The sequence below is a fragment of the Choloepus didactylus genome, chromosome X, assembly GCF_015220235.1.
Source record: "Choloepus didactylus isolate mChoDid1 chromosome X, mChoDid1.pri, whole genome shotgun sequence".
NCBI classification, from domain to species: domain Eukaryota; kingdom Metazoa; phylum Chordata; class Mammalia; order Pilosa; family Megalonychidae; genus Choloepus; species Choloepus didactylus.
The window spans coordinates 23,751,728-23,770,545 of NC_051334.1; the positions used below are offsets into that span (position 1 = coordinate 23,751,728).

The following is an 18,818-nucleotide window of genomic DNA, read 5'->3' on the forward strand; positions in this document are numbered from 1 at the left end:
AGAATTGCCAGATTTGAGAGGCTATGTACTTTTTTTTAATCATGTAGTTCTATTTAAATATTAGTAATGAGAATAGTTTGCCTTTTGCCATGTTATAAAGGGACATTTTTACTATGCCTGTATTAAAGGTAGATATATATCTGCTCACATGTGTCTAGCTAAGAATCAGCATAGAGGCAAACTTATTTTTAGATTTTGTTATTTTTATCGTTATTTTGAGGGTTGTAGTTTGCAAACTGTCAAGAGCTTTACAAATATATGGAAATGACAGATCATTGGGATTACCTATCTCCATGTGCTTTATTTTATTTATTTATTTATTTATGTTTTAATCTTGGCTTTTTTGTTTCATTTAGATTTTGATGCATACGAAGGAGATGGTACAGAAGGTAATGTAGAGCATTTTCATTATATAATAACTCTTAAATATGATACCTTGTGACATTTTTGTATTCAAGGAAAATTCTAATCCAAACAGACTGGAAATCATTGCCTCGTTTACATTTATAATCCCTCCTAATGGATTATAGCTTTTTTCTTTTACCAACACCGATATGATCTAGCCGCTGCTTGAAGCCTATATGTGAGTGTTTCAAGCAAATTAGTAACAGTGCTAATTAGAGTTTACTTCCAGGCCTTTATACTGTATGTGTTCTAGTGTCGTTTATTATGATTTTTTTTGGGCATTCTTCATATTCTACTAAATGCTGTTCAAAACTGTTAATAGTTTAATATGGATGTATGCCCCTGAATTTTAAAAATCCATTATGTTTCCACTTAAATTGCCAGGATGACAGCATGTGGTATAGCAGGTAAATATAGACCCACTCTTCCTGATCTCTCATCCTCCCTTATCTCAGTTTTCAAGTTCATATTTTGTTTCAGTTGAAAACAGACACAATTCCCCTGCTACTCTACTCTGTTTTAAAAAAAATTGGGGAGATTTTCTTAATTTTGTGGTGCTTGCCTTTCTTATTTGTAGAGCTTAATCTTTAATTGTACACCTCTAGCAGTATGGGTAATAATAAACATTAACTTTTGAAAAGTTCATGGAACCCATAATTTCCATAGTATGCAAAATCTTAAGTACCTTTCCTTACATTGTGTATAATGGTCACTGTGTTTTTGTTGTTAATTTTTGTAATTTTTGCCTTTCATTAGATGAATCTCGAAGTTATTTATGGAGATACAGATTCAATTATGATAAACACCAATAGCACAAATCTGGAAGAAGTATTTAAGTTGGGAAACAAGGTGAGATGATTTGATGAAATTTTGTTTTACCTACTTTTAGAGATTCTGTTTTTACAATGGAACACCAGAAATTCATGTATATGTGTATGTGTGTGCTTATGAAAATAATAAACTTATCTCCTCAATTCTTCATCTTTTATCCTACTTATTTGTTTTGAGAGTAAAATTCAAAGGTGATTATGTTTTTTTTTAATTAAATTCCATTTTACTGAGATATATTCACATACCATACCGTCATCCATGGTGGACAATCAATTGTTCATAGTACCATCCTATAGTTATGCATTCATCACCCCAGTCTATTTTTGAACATTTTTCTGACACCAGAAAGATAAGAATAAGAATAAAAAATAAAAGTAAAAAAGAATACCCAAATCATCCCCCCCATCCCACCGTATTTTTCATTTAGTTTTTGTCCCCATTTTTCTACTCATCCATCCATACACTGGGTAAAGGGAGTATGATCCACAAGGTTTTCACAATCCAAAGGTGATTGTTTCTTGTCTTAAATGATAGATACATTTTTCACTTGAAAACAGAAAAAAGTGTTGTAAATTTAAGATGTGATCTCATTAGTACTTATCACATTATCATTTATAAGAAAATATATGTATCCAGTAGTTATTCAAATGCATTTTATACACAGAGATAGATACGGATAAATACACACATATGTACATGTATAGATTCACACACATGTATAATTTTTACAGTACTTAAAATATATTTGAAAAGGCAAGGGGTCATTTTAAAAATATTCGTTTGTAACCTCCTGATTGCAATTCACAGTTAGCAAATGTTTCTTGAGCAGTTGATACATTAAGGTGTTGTCCCAGTAAACTAAAAGTAGATATCATCTTATAAACTAACAATTTCCTACCTACCTGCCTGCCCCCACCCCCAATGTATAGAATTTGAACTGTAGCCTTCACTTGAGAGTAAGCCTGGCATATTGTACTAATATTGAATCTTGGAAAGCTGTGTATTTTCCCTGGAGGCCCTATCAATAAAGAGCAGGTGACTATTCATTTATTTGTTCAGCATATAGGACAGTGAGAGGTAGGTATAGGGTGATCTTAGATATTATTTTAATAGTTGAAGTTTTATTTATTTCTAGCCACATATCTACTTGTTGGAGTGTCTGTAATCTCTAATTCAGTAGTTTGAAGGCAAGTCCATATGTATTTAGTCTTTAGATTCAAAAAAGACTTTAATTCAGTAATTTGCCTGGGGCTGACCCTGCCAATTTTATCCTTTGGTTGAATGGGGTGATATATTTATATTATTGTCCTTTATTTATTGTTTTTATCTGTTTCTGACCCTGTGCTTTTTCAGTGTCCTTGCATTGTACCCAACATAATATTGTGTTCCCTATAAGCTGAGTAAATATATTCTAAGCTTGTGTGATTTCAAGTTCCGTTTAGATGAACTCTTGGGAATTTATAACATGCTCATCTTCTCCCTGTTAGGTATTTGAGAAGCTAGTATTAATAGTTGAAATTTTCACAGGTAAAAAGTGAAGTGAATAAGTTGTACAAACTGCTTGAAATAGATATTGATGGTATTTTCAAGTCTCTGCTACTGCTGAAGAAAAAGAAATATGCTGCTCTGGTTGTTGAGCCAACGTCGGATGGGAATTATTTCACCAAACAGGAGCTGAAAGGATTAGATATAGTTAGAAGAGATTGGTGTGATCTTGCTAAAGACACTGGAAAGTAAGTTCAGCTTTCATTTTTGCTTCTGCTGTTTGTCTTTTAAAAAATTCAATTATTTAATGACATTGTGGAAACCACCTATGATTCTGCCAAGCACAAGGACACAAGTTCTTTTTTTGTTATTGTCATTATTATTATTTCATATTTATAATTCTTACCCACTTAGAGTAGAATTTTACAGGTAGATTAAAACTTAGGCAAAGCCAAACTTGCTGAGTAAGAAATTCAGGATACATCTTAATGAGTTTTCTCAGGTGAGGGTAAACCTTCACATTTTAGAGCTTTACAGAGTTGGTTTTGTTGATGTTAGTTTGTTTTTTGTTTTGCTTTGCTTTAATGTTACCATCAGAAAGTGCCATGCATTGTGTTCCTGAATCATTCTAGAGCCTTACTTCAGGAACATAACTGTTAAGGTATTCACATTTTGTGGCTTAAAGTATTCTGCGATTCAAAGTGAGACTTTGTTTCCCCTGACATGATGTGTGTGTAAAAGATTCTTACTAATCTCAGGTTAATTTAAGGACTAGTTATCAAATACTGTGTGTACCTCAGAAATAATAAATGTCATGACTGGACCCCCTAGCTTTGCACCTAAGACTGAAGTGAAGATTGTGATAATAAGATCATTTGGGGGTGGGGAAGAGGGTTCATATTAATTTAAGGTACCCTTTTCAAAAATGGATCTTTAGGGACTTTACCATATTTCAGATATTTCTGTTTTGTGGCCTTGAACAATTCTGAAAATAGAAGAATAGCTTTTAAGGCTAAATTTAAAATTGATTTAAATATTGCTGTGTATCAGCATTTTTTTTTTTTTACTTGTTTTGCAGTCTTCCTCTTGCTTTCAAGATGGGAGATTGAGCAATTGTTGCTTCGGCAAAACTACCCTTGATTAGGCAAAGTTGATCATCCGAGTATAGGTCACTGTTAGCCTTTTATGAAATGTAGCTCGAAATGCTTCATTGCCCCCAAATGTACCCAAAGATGAAACTACTTTGTATAGACTGTCGATTAGAGTGTTCTCTTCAGCTTTGTGTTTTCTAAGAAAAGATGCATCATAATAGAAGTAAATTTCTCCGAGTTAGAAATGTATTAGTAATTAAAGCTATACAAATGTTTTTGTCAGAGTTCTTTTTCTGACAGATTATAATGCAGCTGTCAAACCCTCGCTCTGCATTTTCTCCAAAATGGATAAAATATTGGCTTCCTTACTTTTCTTTTTTCTTTCTTTTTTCTTTCTTTTTTTGGTCTGGTAGAATAGCATAAATTTTTTTGAGGGATGGCGTAAGGTTGGAGAACACTGAGCAATAAAAAAGAAAAGTTTATAAAAGAGAAGTTTAAAATCTTTTTTTTTTCCAATTTATGTAACGAACTTTATAGTTCTATTTACCTAGCTAATGATCATCTCAGGCGGAGTTTTAGATAATATCTTGGTGCCTTATGAGGAAAGTGAAATATTTATATTCTAAATTTTAACTTATGGGTAAAATATAACATCTTGTGAATTTTGTAATTGCATAAAGATATGACGGACACATACCTTTCTCCGTCCACATTTTGTATGAAGCATTAGCTGCCATATTCTAGAATTGTTTGTTATGTTTAAGGGCAAACATGATGTTCCTGGGTTGGTAAACCTTTGCTAGAGTTAATGTTGAAAAACAAATAGTAACTGTCTTTCAACCCTCATAGTAGCTAATGCTATTAGCTAGTACTGCTCTTGTCCACATGTTGATCTAATGGCCTTTATCTTCCTTTTCTCTCCTCTATTAATTAAGTGTGATATTTAAAAACAAAAACTAATCTTCCTCTCTTTTTTTCAGCTTTGTCATTGGTCAGATTCTTTCTGATCAAAGCCGGGACACTATAGTGGAAAATATTCAGAAGAGGTTAATAGAAATTGGAGAAAATGTGCTAAATGGCAGTGTCCCAGTGAGCCAGTTTGAAATTAACAAGGTAAATGTAGCATTTATTGCTGAGCCCAGCTGCTGTGTTTTTCTCCTCCTTCAGATAGTTGAAGAACCATCTCATCCTTGCAATTGAAATAAACTCTAGCTGTTGAGGAAAGCTGCCTAAGGACTACATCACAGATTTAGCATACAGCTCTTCCTCTCTCAGGCACCGGTGCTGCCATTTCTTCAGCCGAGGCCTTTCCTTATTCCTTACTCTAATTCTTTTCTGTACTCTAATTCTTGAAACCTTGTTTCCAAAGGTTCCTGTAGAGTGATACAGTTTATGTTTCAGGGACTAGATAATACTACCTTTTTCATAGTCCTCCTCTGTAATAGATGTTTGGGGAGCAAGCCTATAAGCTTAATGCATGTGTGTGTATGTGTCTAACTTCACAGGAGGAGATCCTTTTAGGGATAGGTACTGTGATCAGAAGGCTTTTTTGGACAAAGTTATTTTAGAAATAAGATAGTTGTTCCACTTTCTATGTATTCATAGCACTGCACCTTTTTTTTTAACTATGTAAGTTATACTTTACAGACAGTCTTAATTGAAAATAGGGGATATTTTTTTCCTACCTAATTTGAAAAATGAAATTGTAGTTTCAAATGTGTTATGTAATAAGCAAGATGGTGGGTTACAGACTTTTTTTTTTGTTTAAAAAAAGTACCATTACCTATTTTGCAAATACCGCTTTACCCATTTTGTGACAAATAAGTTTTAATGTCACAGCTCATCAAAATTACTTTAATGACAAAGACTCTAATGATGACATTAAATGGCAATTTTTAACTTGAAAATCATTCATAATACCCCTATGCTAAAGAAATGCTTATATTTTTGCAGATTTCCTTACTCTTGAAAGCATACTTTTTATATTGCAGCAATTACAGTATATTATTTTGAAATCTATTTTCACCTAACAAATATTTTTCTACATTTTTACATTACCTTAAAAATCATGTTAATCTTCGATTTCACTGACATACCTTTATTTAAAATTTTTGTTGATCATTTAAATTATTTATACAGTTTTGCTATTGTATATAACTGTATTGAACATCTTTTTTTCATTTATCTTTTTGTTTTGGCTGAATTACTTTCTTAGTTTAGATTCCTTAAAGTGAAATATTTGAGCCAAAGGACACAAATATGTATATGGTTCTTGCCATGTTGCTTTGCAAAAGGGTGTTACCGGTTGAGAGTAACAAAATGTGTGTGCCCGTTTTGCCACAGTTTGCAATTGTATTGATGATGGTATTTAAATAAAAATTTGCTACCACAGTGGATATGAAACTATATTTCACAGTTGTGTTTAATTAGCATTTCTTTGGTTCCTAGAGAGAATGAACATTTGCTAGGCATATCCTTATTATTTGTATTTATTCTTAGGTAGTCATTTGTTGCCTGCACCTTGACTGTGATGTCCTTAATGTAACAGAAGAAGACATTCATTTATACATGAGCAGTACTGAACAAAATAGAAATAAATACTGTGAAAGGATGTGCCTCTTGGTGTTAGCTCTTTACGTGATGCTGTATACACATATTGGCACAGAATCATTTGGGTCATCTAGACAGTGGTTTCCTCTCACTTTTTTTTTTTTTTTTGGCTCTTTCTTTAAAATTTGCAAAAGTAAGGGCCATGCCTTCAGTTTTCTTTTGATCAACTTTTGATCTCTACTGCTTGTATCCCTAATGCTGTCTACCTTCTTAGAATATGGGCTCCAGGCATGAGTTTGGAAGGTTCAGTCCAAACACAACTACATTTTTGGCAAAATAACGCTGAGCACATGTCTTCTGCGATAGTAGGCTCACACCGTCATTTTCTCATATGAATGCTGACACAATATTACTTGTATGCAATAAGAAACCTAGAGTCGTAGACACACCAGCAATTTCTGAATTCTGATGAAAAGTCTATATTCTTTTGCTATTTTTAAGTTTTTGTTATCAAAATTTTTAAACCTCTACAAAAATAGAAAGAATAGTAAGTATCATGGTCAATAGTATCATCGCTCAACTTCAATAATTATCATCTTATGATGGTTCATATCATTATTAATAAAAATAATAGTTAATACTTAATGCCTAGTGTGATAGGGGCTGTGTGTACATATTTCTGTGACAATTGAAACTGTGACTTACTGTCTGTATTCTCCTTTTCACTTAGCATAGTAGCTGACACATAATAGTTCATTGATCATTGAAAGAATTCACTTACTTGTTTAATCATTCATCAAACATGGAATACATCATATGTGCACATTGCTAGATACGGGATATAAAGTTAAATAAGAAAAGCATGGTTCCTGTTTTCTAGATGCGAATGATCTATTGAAAATATTTACAGTCCCATGTTGTTATACTTTTTTATAAAGAAGACTTTCTGCAATGTTGATGTATGTACCATAAATTCTGATGAAAGAGATAACTATATCATAGTTATATGTGTACGTCTATTTGCAGTAAGCTATTTATGTGAAATGGGTGATGTTGCCTTCTGATAATCTTTAACATTTGGCTGCCTTGTACTATTTAAAACCTGTGAGTGATTCACATTTTACATTTTATCACTTTCAAAGGAGAGTAGAATGGAAGAATATGTGTATGTGACTGGTTGAGGATGGTCTTATGACAGGATTTTTTTGTGATGCTGGTAAGGCTTTTTAAAGGACAAGTTAGCTTAGGGTGGAGGCAAGGGTAAAGTGGGGGGATTTACCTTTGTGGAGATTTTAGCCCTTCTTGCCAAAAGCAAGTGAAAAACACCACGTGTGATTTTTCTGAACTACTGCAATCTTAGCTTAAATATATCTCATAAAGTAACACAAAATACTTCATAGTTAATTTTTACAGCCCCGGCTAACTTGGCCTAAATCATCAGGAAACTTACTTTTTTTGGCTTGTAAAATCCCCAAATAATCCCAATCTAATAATTGGAAAATATATCAGATGAAATTCAAAGTTTCTTAACATTCCATTGAGGAATAGTAAATTTAAGATAACTGTTTTCTTAAGTAGAGTTATACTGATTAAGATTTATATATGGTATTGGCTATACAAGTCAATCAAGACTTTGCATAATCCAGGTTTGAGGAGATTCAGATAGTTGGAGTGTTTCCTAGGCATTCTTCGGTACTGAGTGTATGACTTAGAAACTGTAGATAACTTGTATGTGCAGCCATGTTTGAAGAGTTTGCTTATTCTTTTAGTATAGCAGTTCTCATATTTCTTGGTTTCAAGACATCTTTATACTCTTAAAATATTGAGGATTCAAAGAGCTTTTATTTATGTGCTTTTAAGGTATTTATTAATTTATTTTAAAATGACAATAAACCCATTATATGATTATAAATGTAACATTTTTCTGTGAAAAATGTCTGTATTTTTAAAAACAAAAAAAATTTAGCTAGAGGAGTGGCATTGTTTTACATTTTGCAAATCTCTTTAATGTCTTGCTTCGTAGAAGAAATCTGGATTTTCATGTCTGCTTCTGTGTCCAATCTGTTGAGGTATGTGGTTTTGGTTGAAGTATAGGAAGAAAATCTGGTCTCACACAGAGATGTAATTGGAAAAAGGAGGAATATTTTAGTCGTTTTTTCAGATAGTTGTATATCTTCTTCTTTGATACCGCACCCAAACTCTACAAGTGGTAGTTTCTTAAAGGTAATGTGGAATCTGAAACCATATCAATGAACTGTGGTGTACTTTGGATATTTTACCCATGCGTGACATCATGCATTGGTTATTTGAAAAATGTTGATGCACTTAGTTATGCAGACCTTCCAAATGTTGACACATTTCATTGCACAATATCAAAAAATACATTTGGTAATATTGATACTTGCATCATCAGAAAAGTCTTTACGTATTGGGAGGCTGTCAAGCTCACAGAAGTGGAAACAAGTTTTCCAAAATTCTAATTTTTGCTTGAAAGCTTGAATTTTATCATTTACAATATATACTCTCAGCTGTTTATCTCAAAGCAACAGGCTCACTTGGTTCTTTTTTGAGAAATTGTCTCCCAGACTCCACTGTCAGAATAACCACAGTTTGACCATCATTCTTTCAGGTAAAAATTGTGTTCTATGACAATAGCAGCAAGTTTAGCTCACAACTCAAACAATCACACAAGTGCTTTTCCTTGAGCCGCCATTGTTCTTCAGTGTGTAGTAGAGGTGCTTTATGTGTACTTCTCATTTGATCACACAGAATATTAGACCTGTACTCAAGGGATGAGAGTTGAAAAATTAATAACTCTCACTGCTTTGACAAGGACATTGTTAAGTAAAACTGGCTTATTTTTTTTAACAATGAGTGCTTGGTGGTGAAGAATACAATGACTGTTAGTACAGTTTGGTGCTACTACCTTGATTCATGTTTTACCCTCCATTGCTTTTGTGCCATCAGTGCAAATAGTGTTGTTATGAAAAATAATTTTGATCTCACGACCCATTGAAAGGGTCTTGGGGACCCCCAGGGGTCCACAGACCATACTTTGAGTAAAGATCTAGTCAAACAGTGCCCTGGTCCTTGTCTTTCCTCCTGTCTTTTGAAACCCATCCCTTACAGGGACCTAAGTTTTCTCCCTCCTTCCCTTTGTGTGTATTGAGTTCTTGTTCGTTAGACTACTTTCTTTCTCACCTCTTGCCCTTAATTTTTTCTTTTCTCCCTGCTTGGAATTTTCTTGCCCCCGTCACCTTCTCTTCAAAACTTGTTTTTCCTTCAAGTACCAGCTTCAGGTTTTTTCTCCCATGATTTCTGCTCTCAGATGGAAATGATCTTCACCTCTCAAGACTCCCTCCATGACACTCTTTGCATCTCCCTTACAGCAAATATAGCTTATTTTTAGAGGTTTTTGTTTAATCTTCTAGCAGATGAGTTAATACCAGTGGCCATGTCTTATTCATACCGCAGTACTTGAATTTAGTACATTACTGTGGAATGAGTGAAATCATTTATTCAGCAAATATTTGATTGCTGCTATATGCCAAGCTTTGTTCTGAGCACTGTGAATAAAACTGTGAGCAAGGTTGACATTGTTCCTGCTCTCATGGGGTTTACTTTCTACTGTAAACTCACTTTGCCTTTGTAGAGGTAAAGTTGATGGTGTGAGTAAATCCAGAGATTTTTGGTGCCTTCAGGATTGATTTAGGCTAGAGAAGCCTTTGAGATACAAATCATTAAGTCTGAGTCACCATTATTCATCAGTCTCAATGAATCACTTATTTCAGTGAGAGAATTACATTAGAAGAAACTCTTAAGCCTGCATACCACACTGAATTTATAGTTCTCGTTTTTTTTATATCCCATGTGTTATGTGACATGGCCCATAAACTTGTATTCCTTTTTTGTCAGGGTTGCATTTGGTTATATTTGTTCTTAAATGAAGGAGAGGGCAGTCTTATAGATGGAATATTTAAGAATTCTGTGGCAATGGTTTTTTACATACAACTTCTGTCATTTTATGTTTATGTGGCTAATATGATTCTAGTGAAGATATGCTTCGTGTATACCTATTAAGAGGGTTTTAGTTTAACGTTTGTGGCTTTTCTTTCCCTCTTTTTCTCTTTTAGGCATTGACAAAGGATCCCCAGGATTACCCTGATAAAAAAAATCTACCTCATGTACACGTTGCCCTCTGGATAAATTCTCATGGAGGCAGAAAGGTGAAAGCTGGAGATACTGTGTCATATGTCATCTGTCAGGTAAAACTACTGTAATTAATAAGACTTGCATACTACTTAAGAATCCAGAGAAAGACCAGATGGCCACAGTATCTTATTTAGTAGTCTTCCAAATAATTGATGCTGTAAAGAGATGGCTTAGTCTGATTAGTTTGATAGCATTTCTAAAAAGTTAATCAGGGATATGGCATATTTTATTAGAATTTTCATAAAACATTTAAAACCATTCTTTTGGTTCACTGAAAGTATTTTGGTGAGACAGATTTTAGCTACTGTTTCAACCCTAAATTATCTTTAATAAAAATGTATATAAGTTGGGGCATATGTCCAGCAGTATTCATGAATCCTTCCTTTTGCAACAGTTTCCATTATGAATATCAGCGGAATAATAAGATAGCATTTTTTCCTAGGCTATGTCCAGATGCTTTCTTGAAAAAATATAAAATGTAATATTATATGGAGAAATTTGAGATATACTTAAAATATACCTTATGAAGAAAATGCAAATTATCTAACAACTAACCAGTTTCGTGTCTTTCTTTCTTTCTTTTTAGTGGAGGGTGCCCGGAGGCTATCTTCTTGCCTTCTCCCTTGTTCACTGAGGCACCTCTAAGGAACCTCAGGCCTTCTGGAGCTCAGTTTTAAAACCACTAGCCATGGAGGGTAGCATGCCTCTAACATTTAGGGAGGGAAGGAGCATGGGGCAGAAGAGCAGGTTTTCTTTGAAAGCACTTAACTGCAATTGGAACACAGGCAAGGTCTCATCCCTTCTTCTTGTATAAAAAAAAATTTAGTCAGATCCTCTGTCTAAATTCTTTAAAGTTACTGTGGTGTGGTGTTTTAGTTTCCTGGCTGCTAAATAGAAAACCGTGCAATGGGAATTTATTGGCTCATAGTTTTGAGGCAAGAAGAAGTTCAAAATGAAGGCATCATCAAGGTGATGCTTTCTCCCCCAAAACTGGCATTCTGGGGCTGACTGATGGCAATCCTTGGTCCTTGGTTTTTCTGTCACATGGCAATGCACATGGCAGCTTCTCCTGACTTCTCTGGGTTCTGCTGACTTCTGGCTCCTTCCCATGGCTTTTTCTCTGAGAAAAAGGATTATAAAGGATTCCAGTAATCCAGATTAAAGCCTTACCTGATTGAGTTGGGCCACACCTTAACTGAAGTAACATCTTGAAGAGTTCTTATTTACAGTGGCTCTGCACCCACAGGAATGAATTAAGTTTAAGAACATGGTTTTCTTGTGTACATAGCTCCAAGCCTCCACATGTGGTCTATTTACCGATAGAAAAACATAGTTCCTCTGAATAAGACTAATTCTTTTAAATTATTATTAAGAGTTTCATCCTAATTTTTATTGCATTGTGTTATTACAGTAAAAAAATAGATCAACCTTATAATTTATTGAATATGATTGATCTTTGTTGAACTACAGCCAATTTGTTTCTAAATGATAGAGCCTTTTTAAAATTTAAAAATACTCTACTAATATCTGCTACATATTGTAGATGATGTATATAACAAATGATTTAAGTACACGGACAAGAATCAGCACTTGACTCTGCCTCCCTCCTAGGGTTATCCTTGATTAAGAACTGTTACAGAAAGCCAATTCCTGCAGGAAAATATTTCCATAAATGTCTAACTCACTCAAGCCCTTAATGTGCTTTGCATATTGCCTCTGACAAGTCTCATCTCAAAAAAACAATTTTCATATTATGCAAATAAAGATTTTGGTAAATAGGCTAGTTTTTTTTTTCCCACTGTCTTCACATACATGTAAAGCTCTTAGATTATTAATGACAGGAGCAGGCGGCAGCATACAGCTTTGAAAAATTATGTAGGTTCAGTGAAATAGTTATGTAGTAATGAAATCAAACCACAATTATGTTTTGGCTAAACCTGGAACAGAGATATATGGTAACTTATAAAATAGGATGATTGCTGTATTTAAAAGTCAAGCTTATTTTCCTCAATCTCTAAATATTAGGTCTTAATGATTTGTTCTCAGGTCTTACTGACATATAAAGCTCAAAATGCTGGTGCCAAAATAGTAACAGTAAATACAATTTGAGGTATTTTTGGCATTTTCCCCCATCCACTGCTACTGGTTTCTAAGGCCTTAACTTACTTGCTTTTTAAAAGTACAATTCATGTTTCTTTTTGTTAATTTATTGTCGTCAGTGTATCCCAAGAAAGTCTGCAGGCCTTTAATGCCTTTGTAGGACATGCCCATTTTCAGCATGTTTGGTAGCCAAAGCTGTGTACGTACCTCTTTTGCATTTATGCACTCAAGTTAGTCTTCCTATGTTTCATAACTCAACCATGTTTTTGAAAATACATGGTGGCACATTTTTAAGGGAAACGTTAGCAGCTCTAAGCCAAGGTGCCCTCTGAGAAGAACCTATCTCCTAAAAAGTTTCTGTTTTGTTTAAAATTTACATTTAGAACATAGTGCTCTGCTCATAACTTATTCAGACTACAAATTCAGATGAATTCAGGGAGTAACATTCTTGATATCTAATTCATATTTTTGTAAAAACTATGTGATTGTTTGCTCTGGTGTTAAATCAACTGCCATTTGTTGGTTAACTTTTTATTTTATTTTGGTTTCATCTTTTTTTTTATTAATTCAATTTTATTGAGATATATTCACATACCATGCAGTCATACAAAGCATTCATTCAGTTGTTCACAGTACCATTATATAGTTGTGCTTCATCACCAAAATTAATTTTTAAACATTTTCATTACCACACACACAAAAATAATAAGAATAAAAATTAAAGTGAAAAAGAACAATTAAAGTAAAAAAGAACACTGGGTGCCTTTTTTTTTTTTTGCCCCCATTTTTCTACTCATCCATCTATACACTGGACAAAGGGGAGTGTGGTCCATATGGCTTTCCCAATCACATTGTCACTCCTCATAAGCTACATTTTTATACAATCATCTTCAGGATTCAAGGGTTCTGGGTTGCAGTTTGATAGTTTCAGGCATTTGCTGCTAGCTATTCCAATTCATTAGAACCTAAAAACGGTTGCCTATATTATGCATAAGAGTGCCCACCAGAGTGACCTCTCGGCTCCTTTTGGAATCTCTCTGCCACTGAAGCTTATTTCATTTCCTTTCACATCCCCCTTTTGGTCAAGAAGATGTTCTCCATCCTACGATGCCGGGTCTAGATTCCTCCCCAGGAGTCATATTCCACGTTGCCAGGGAGATTTGCTCCCCTGGGTGTCAGATCCCACGTAGCGGGGAGGGCAGTGATTTCACCTGCCAAGTTGGCTTAGCTAGAGAGAGAGGGCCACATCTGTGCAACAAAGAGGCATTAGGGAGGAGGCTCTTAGGCACAATTACAGGGAGGCCTAGCCTCTCCTTTGCAGAACAGTCTTGCCAAGGGCAAGTCCCGTGGTTGAGGGCTCAGCCCATCAAACCACGAGTCCCCTATGTCTGTGAGCACATCAGCAGCCATCGAGGTGGGGAAGCTGTTGGTCAACTTTTAAATATTTAATTATTTAACTTTCAGTAGACATAATTTCCATAAGGTATGCCGTTAACATAATTATTTTGGGGGGCCTACTTGTTATACGTGAACGTTTTTTTTTCTGTCAGTTTCCTACTAGAGATGACTACATAGTTTTGAATGAGTTGACTACCTGATGTGTCTGTGAAGTTCATGAATTGCTACATGGGTATTTAAAGGAAGACCACCATTGCTTCTTAATCTGTTCTTAAAGTGTATGCCATATCTTCTTGCATATGCCATTGGGTCTTGCTTAGGTTTGAGAATTAGATCTTTAAGGGATATGTCTTATGACATATCCTAAATGTTTTTTCCAATAGCAAAACCTATCATCTTACCAATTCTTTTGAATTTAGCCATGTTTGAGCTCAGATTTTTTTTTTTAATTTTCAATTTTGAAATAATTTCAAATTTACAGGACAATTACAAAAATAATGCAAACCCCATACAGAACTCCAATATATCCCCCACCCAGATACCCAGATCCACCAACTTTTAACAGTTTGCCACATTTGCTGTATCATTCTACCCATCCACGTCTGTGTGTCTATTTTCTAAACATTTGAGAGTTAGTTGTATACATCACTTAGCTCAGATTTTTTAAAGTACAATAAGAAACATGTTTAGGTCACTGGTAAAACTAGTCTTTTGTGTGGATATTTAAAATAGAAACTTTAAAAATTGAGAATATGCCTTGAAATTTTCAACTGCTTTTTACAAACATGCCTTATTATGAGAACTTCTAATGATATATTAAAAAGTAATTCAAGAGACGTGAAGGCTAAAGGCAAAGGGGTGCAGCTCAGGAGACCCTGCTTCAGCCCCTGCACCCCCTCATCTTCTGGCTCAGCATCCTCTCCGGCCTGCGCCGCCACTGGCCTTCCTTGACCTGTGCCATGTGGCCTGGGCCTCTCACACGTTTTCTGCCCGGGTGTGACTCTGTGAGAAGAGATTTGTTGGTGAGCTCCGGGTAGCATGCTGAGTCAGTGCCCTCAGTCTTTCCCTCCAGCTGCTGTGCAATGGGAACACCATGGTGAGAGGTGTGTGATTTGGATGAAAACCACAGCATCTTGGTAACGGCACTCTGACTTGGGTGGAAACAGGCCACTGAGACCATGGGAGACCTGAGAAACGAAGTCTTTCAAGACTCGAGGCCAATCTGAGTTGGACCAGAGTGGGCAGAAGACATCTTCGGGGTCCTGCGCATTCCATCTCAGGCTCAGATTCTTCATCTCCCAGAGAAGCACAGATGAGGAGAGTGTGTGTGAAGAAAAGGATAAAGATGTCCCAGAGGAAGTGACACCAGCAAAAACACCGCATTAAGAGAACCCTCAGAGATACTGTGTGATGTCAAAAGTGCAAAGGAAGCTGATCCAAACTTAGAAAGGAGTGTGACACTTTCTAATTTAACCTGTATGGTCAGTTTATTTAAACGTTTATTTGAACAACATAATTACATGGAACCTAGAATAGGGAGCAAGATATTGTTATTCTGTACAGGTTAATGTAATACCGTGATACACCCCAGAGTATTTTCGGCAGAAAATAAAAAAGTATTTGCGAAGTTCCCTTGAGGGACTGGGGGAAAATGTGGAAATATTAAATTTCCCTACCTGGGGAATTACTGCTATTCTCACAAGCACTGAGACTACCAATTTAGAAGGCCGAGCCCTCGATCTTGGGGCTTGCCCTTAGGAAGCTTGTTGCTGCAAAGGAGAGGCTAAGTGTACTTACAATTGTGCCTAAGAGTCATCCCCAGAGAACCTCTTTTGTTGCTTAAATGTGGCCTCTCTCTCTAAGCCAACTCTGCAGGTAAACTCACTGCCCTCCCCACTACGTGGGACATGACTCCCAGGGGTGTAAATCTTCTTGGCAACGTGGGACATGACTCCCGGGGATGAATCTGGACCCGGCATTGTAGAATTGAGAATGCCTTCTTGACCAAAATGGGGAAAAGAAAGGAAACAAAATAAACTTTCAGTGGCTGAGAGATTTCAGATGGAGTTGAGAGGACATTCTGGAGGTTATTCTTAATGCATTATATAGATATTCCTTTTTAGTTTCTAGTGTATTAGAATAGCTAGATGGAAATATCTGAATCTGTTGAACTGTAATCCAGTAGACTTGATTCTTGATGATAATTGTATAACTGTATAGCTTTTATCTTGTAACCATGTGATTATGGCAACCTTGTGACTGACACTCCCTTTACCCAGTGTATAGGCAGATGAGTAATAAAATAAAGATATATATATAATGGGGGGCGTAAAGGGTGTGGGATGTTTTGAGTGTTCTTTTTTCTTTTTATTTTTTTCTTTATTTTGGAGAAATGAAAATGTTCTAAAATTGATTGTGGCAATGAATACACAAATATATGATGATACTGTGAGCCATTGATTATATTCTTTGGATGGACTATATGGTGTGTGAATATATCTCGATAAAATTGCATTAAAAATTAAAGTAGTTCATGTGCCTTTTAAAAATATTTAATCTCTACAAATTTTATTTTTATTCACCATTAAAAATTATTGCTGTAATCTTAAGGCTGGATCAATTTTTTTTAAAACCTACAACTTTGTAAATCGATTGGATTTCTTGTGTTTATAATATTAAAAGGCAGTTTGAATACAGTTGTGGTGCATAAAGACCTTGCCTAGTGATCTTTTCACATTTTTTTTTGTCATGAGCTATCACCTTACTCTTATCTAAAAGCCAAGCTTCTGAAAGGGCAACAATTAAACTTGAGTAATCCTCCCTAATTCTTTTTACTGTGTTTTGAACCCCGGAAAAATAATTATAAGCAAGTCTTTATTTTTTAATTAGAGAAGTTGTGGGTTTGCAGAACAATCGTGCTTAAAATACAGGATACCTGTATAGTGCCCCACCACCGACACCTTGCTTTGGTGTGGAACATTTGTTACAATTGATAACACTTTTTTATAATTGTACTTTTTTTTAACAGTAGTTACCTGTGTTACAATTGATGAAAGATTATTAAAATACTGTTATTAACTACCGTCCATAGTTTACATGAGGTATATTTTTCCCCATATACCACCCTGACCCTGTTATTTACACCTTGTATTAGTGTCGTGCATTTGTTATAATCCATGAAAGAACATTCTTATAGTATAAGCGAGTCTTTTAATCTGGGGTTTGCTTTCTTTCTGGGTATTTCATTATATCTTTTAACAGGTAGAACCTAGTTAATCAACAGTTCAGTTTTCTTTGGTCAGGAGCATAGCTAGAGGAAGGGGGCTGGTATAGGAAGCGGTGTGGGTGGTCGCCTCTGCTTTGGGCTGGGCACTGAGCCTAAGAAAGGACTGATTGTAGCAAGGATGAAAGAATAGGATTCACATTATTATCAATTTTGTAGAGCAGCTGAGTACTGTGAATAGTTGTAATTTACTAGTCTGAATATTAAATTCTGTTGTTTCAAACAAGAGGAAGAGTGGAGTGAGCTGCTGGGTGGTGGTCCACTACAGCAATGACTTTTCGATTCACAAATGACGGTGATGTGAACGACAGGACTATATATGGGCCAATTATATGGAATTTCAAAACTTTTGCCCTTGAAAAGAATTCAGTAGAGTTGTTTCTCTCAGGGCTGCCCCTCTCTGACCCCCCTTCCTTTCGTTGAGGAAGAGGGGTAAACAGCGCAAAAAGACATGTCCTTCATTCCAGTGGCAAAATACTTCCAGAGCACTGCCACTCCACAAAGATACCTCATTATTTTTACACCCACCTATTATGTCATGTACATTAATCACTACTCTGTGGGTTTCATCCCCCTCTCTTTTCCCCTTGCTCATTTGCTTCTCAGTGATATATATTGTTCATATTACTCCCAAGGTCTTTTTTTTTTTTTTTTTTTTTTTTTTTTTTTTTTTTTGTTTCAGCATATAAAAAAGATATTTTATTTTTTAATAGGCAGGCCCATAAAAATTGTTGACTGAATTAGTGAAGTTATAAAAGGCAGTCAATTTTTTTTTTTTTTTTTTTTTTTACAAAACAAATTGTACTTTCGATTGTTTACAGTACCATTACATAGTTGTACATTCATCACCTAAATCAATCCCTGACACCTTCATTAGCACACACACAAAAATAACTAGAATAATAATTAGAGTGAAAAAGAGCAATTGAAGTAAAAAAGAACACTAGGTACCTTTGTCTGTTTGTTTGCTTCCCCTACTTTTCTACACATCCATCCATAAACTAGACAAAGTGGAGTTTGGTCCTTATGGCATTCCCAATCCCACTGTCACCCCTCATAAGCTACATTTTTATACAACTGTCTTCGAGATTCATGGGTTCTGGGTTGTAGTTTAATAGTTTCAGGTATCCACCACCAGCTACCCCAATTCTTTAGAACCTAAAAAAGGTTGTCTAAAGTGTGCGTAAGAGTGCCCACCAGAGTGATCTCTCGGCTCGTTTTGGAATCTCTCTGCCACTGAAGCTTATTTCATTTCCTTTCACATCCCCCTTTTGGTCAAGAAGATGTTCTCCATCCCACGATGCCGGGTCTACATTCCTCCCCGGGAGTCATATTCCACGTTGCCAGGGAGATTCATTTCCCTGGGTGTCTGATCCCACGTAGGGGGGAGGGCAGTGATTTCACCTTTCAAGTTGGCTTAGCCAGAGAGAGAGGGCCACATCTGAGCAACAAAGAGGCATTCA

At 35.4% G+C, this 18,818-nt stretch overlaps 1 protein-coding gene across 2 annotated transcripts in view; it reads left to right on the forward strand.

Moving 5' to 3' along the window:
- Positions 1 to 18,818, forward strand: part of POLA1 (DNA polymerase alpha 1, catalytic subunit) — a 353,204-nt gene that overhangs the window by 153,659 nt on the left and 180,727 nt on the right. For both annotated transcript variants that reach the window (XM_037821906.1, XM_037821905.1), the window contains exons 27-31: positions 357 to 389; positions 1,162 to 1,254; positions 2,764 to 2,969; positions 4,793 to 4,925; positions 10,496 to 10,627. In XM_037821906.1, coding sequence (XP_037677834.1) covers positions 357 to 389; positions 1,162 to 1,254; positions 2,764 to 2,969; positions 4,793 to 4,925; positions 10,496 to 10,627 — 597 coding nt within the window. The remainder of the gene's footprint in view (positions 1 to 356; positions 390 to 1,161; positions 1,255 to 2,763; positions 2,970 to 4,792; positions 4,926 to 10,495; positions 10,628 to 18,818) is intronic.